Source organism: Gracilinanus agilis, chromosome 2 (assembly GCF_016433145.1).
Source record: "Gracilinanus agilis isolate LMUSP501 chromosome 2, AgileGrace, whole genome shotgun sequence".
NCBI lineage: Eukaryota > Metazoa > Chordata > Mammalia > Didelphimorphia > Didelphidae > Gracilinanus > Gracilinanus agilis.
The window spans coordinates 245,788,417-245,791,308 of NC_058131.1; the positions used below are offsets into that span (position 1 = coordinate 245,788,417).

At 35.5% G+C, this 2,892-nt stretch overlaps 1 protein-coding gene across 1 annotated transcript in view; it reads left to right on the plus strand.

Moving 5' to 3' along the window:
- The window catches only part of PARD6B (par-6 family cell polarity regulator beta), a 17,823-nt gene extending 15,801 nt beyond the window's left edge, over positions 1-2,022 (plus strand). The window contains exon 3 of the mRNA XM_044661106.1: positions 1,202-2,022. Within this exon, the coding sequence (XP_044517041.1) occupies positions 1,202-2,022 (821 nt within the window). The remainder of the gene's footprint in view (positions 1-1,201) is intronic.
- Positions 2,023-2,892: the final 870 nt, after the last annotated feature.

Genomic DNA, 2,892 nt, shown 5'->3' on the forward strand with positions numbered 1-2,892 from the left:
CTCCCACCTCCCCCTGCCTCACGCACATGAGGACATTTCTCACATGACCCACCTCTCTACTCAGCAGCCCAGAGTCCTCTGTCCCCTCTCTGGGCTAGGGCTGGGGGCTCATGTGATGTGAGGGTTATAATAGTTTGGGCACTTGATTTCTAAAAAGTTCTCTATAACTGGCCTAGCCCTTACCACTCTTTAGCCTTGGAACCAATACACAGTGTTGTATGGACTTAAAAAAGTAAATCCTGAAATATTTTATAAATGACCAAGTAAGCAATACTGAATTTGATAATATTAGCATCAAATTCATTACATTTTAAAATGGGGATATGCTTTCCTATCTGTCATATTAATTCTTTGCTTTCTTCATTTCTTCTGAAATTTTGTGATGTTATATGTAAATTATTGTCTCCCCTTTTGTTCTTTATTTCATAAACACATGCTAATTTAATAGCTTTATCACACTTTTGTCTACTCTCCCTGCTTTTCACCTGTGTAACCCTAAACACTTTTTTACCAGAGGAGTTTACTAATGAACCCAGGTATTATTATTTAAATAGAGAAAGGAGTGGGGTGGGGGGCTGTGAAAGAAAGTGGACCTGGTTGGGAAAAAAATGTAGTAGGAAAGTAGAAAGGAAAGGAAATCTGTAGTTCTTGAATTGTTTAATGATGTTCCTTGGAAAACTTACTATAGCTTTATAAAGTCATATATTATTTGAGCTCAGTTTATTTTATCCTCAACCCATATAAAAACCCACTCAGTTCCAAGATATATTTGTAGCCCTGAATACATAATCAAATAGAAACTGCCTTCTCAATGTTGGCACTGCCGATTTTTATCAGATATGCTTTTATAGTTTTAATAAGTTTCGGTTAAAACACAATGTATTTCTTTTATGTATAGTAGACATTTGTGGTGGTGGTGGTGGTGGTGGTGGTGGTGGTGGTGGTGGGTGTGTGTGATTCAACTTTGGCAGTATTTTCTTGACAGTATCACAGAAGAGGGCCATCTAGTGGTTTTTTTAGAATATCACGTCACTGCTACTAAATTATGAATTGAATAAAACTTACCAGTTGGTTGTGTTTAAGTTAATGACTTATAAATCCTTGTTGGCATATTACTCTGTCATAATGTTATATTATAGAGTGTGATGGCCTTTCTGTAAAGACTAATGCTAATAATTGTTTTGTTTTTGTTTTTAAATAGAAGAAGCAGACTACAGTGCCTTTGGTACAGATACGCTAACAAAGAAGAAGAACGTCTTGACAAATGTATTACGTCCTGATTACCACAAAAAGAAACCAAACATAGTTATTAGCCTGCCACAAGACTTTAGACCAGTATCTTCCATTATAGATGTGGATATTCTCCCAGAAACACACCGCAGAGTTCGTCTTTACAAATATGGAACAGAAAAACCACTGGGATTCTATATCCGAGATGGCTCTAGCGTAAGAGTCACACCACATGGCCTGGAAAAAGTACCAGGGATTTTCATATCCAGGCTTGTTCCAGGTGGACTGGCTCAGAGTACTGGCTTACTAGCAGTTAATGATGAGGTTTTAGAAGTTAATGGAATAGAAGTTTCAGGGAAAAGTCTTGATCAAGTTACAGACATGATGATTGCAAACAGCCGTAACCTGATTATAACTGTGAGACCAGCAAACCAGAGAAATAATGTTGTCAGGAATAGTCGGACTTCTGGCAGTTCAGGTCAGTCTACTGATAACAGCCTTATCAGCTGTCCTTACATTGAGACAAATTTTGATCCTAAAGATGAAGAGAGTGATGAAGAAGACATAATTATTGAAGATAATGGAATGCCTCAGCAAATACCCAAAGCAGTTCCTACTGCTGAGAGCTTAGAATCACTAACACAAATTGAACTAAGTTTTGAGTCAGCGCAGAATGGTTTTATTCCTAACGATGGGAGTTTACCGCACACAAGTGGCACAAAGATGGAACATGAAACACCTGCTTCAGATCAAAAACCACTAGAAGAAGATGGGACAATTATAACATTATGATATTTGTTATTTGAGTGGCTTCTTAAAAGAAGGTGCCATAGAACTTTATATTTGGCTATTTAAAAGCATATGTACCTCTGTACCAGTGACATAAAGTGGAAATGCAAACAATAATGAAGCTTTGAAATGTTAAGTTTGATCTTGCTAATGTAAACACCCATCATGGATTGGAGATGAATTTGAGACTAGAATTTAAGGAGTATTTGGAAGTGAAATTCACTTCTGACATTGTAAGAATTACTATTATAGTAAAGGGGTACATTTTTTCAGGACTGCAAAATGAATTTGATCATTTCCATTTGAAGTGGTTATATATTTAACCTGCCATGCAGAGCCCAGTAAAATTATTTTGTATTGATGCTCTTAGCTACAATCTAATGATTCTAATGTGAAAGTTTGATTTTGCCTCTTTTGGTACCTTAAGGACCAGTTCTCTTCTCTTGGTTTACAGTATTTTATGACTTTGATTTCTTGGATTATGCTTATTTTGCTAATTGCAATGTAATGTTTTGTGTTAACTTTCAAAGAAATCAAAATAATCAGCAGCTTAAAATTTGTTTACCTTGTTTATGAAGCATAGAAGTGATTCCTAAATGCAATAAAGTTTTGTGAAAGTTATTTTAAGATGGTACTCACATATACCATACCTTGGGAAACTAATGACACAATTAATCCATCTAGTTATAACTTCTCATCTTATTCTCTTCTTTTTGTTTTGTGCTGATTTGGAGAGAATCTTAAGACAATTCCTTTTTACCATTTCTCATAGGAAAATTTCTTTGTTTCTATTTGTTGTACATTTGTGCCTTTGTAATGTACTCTAATGTGAATTTTGTGTGTAAATATGCACTTGGATTAAGAGAAGAGAAC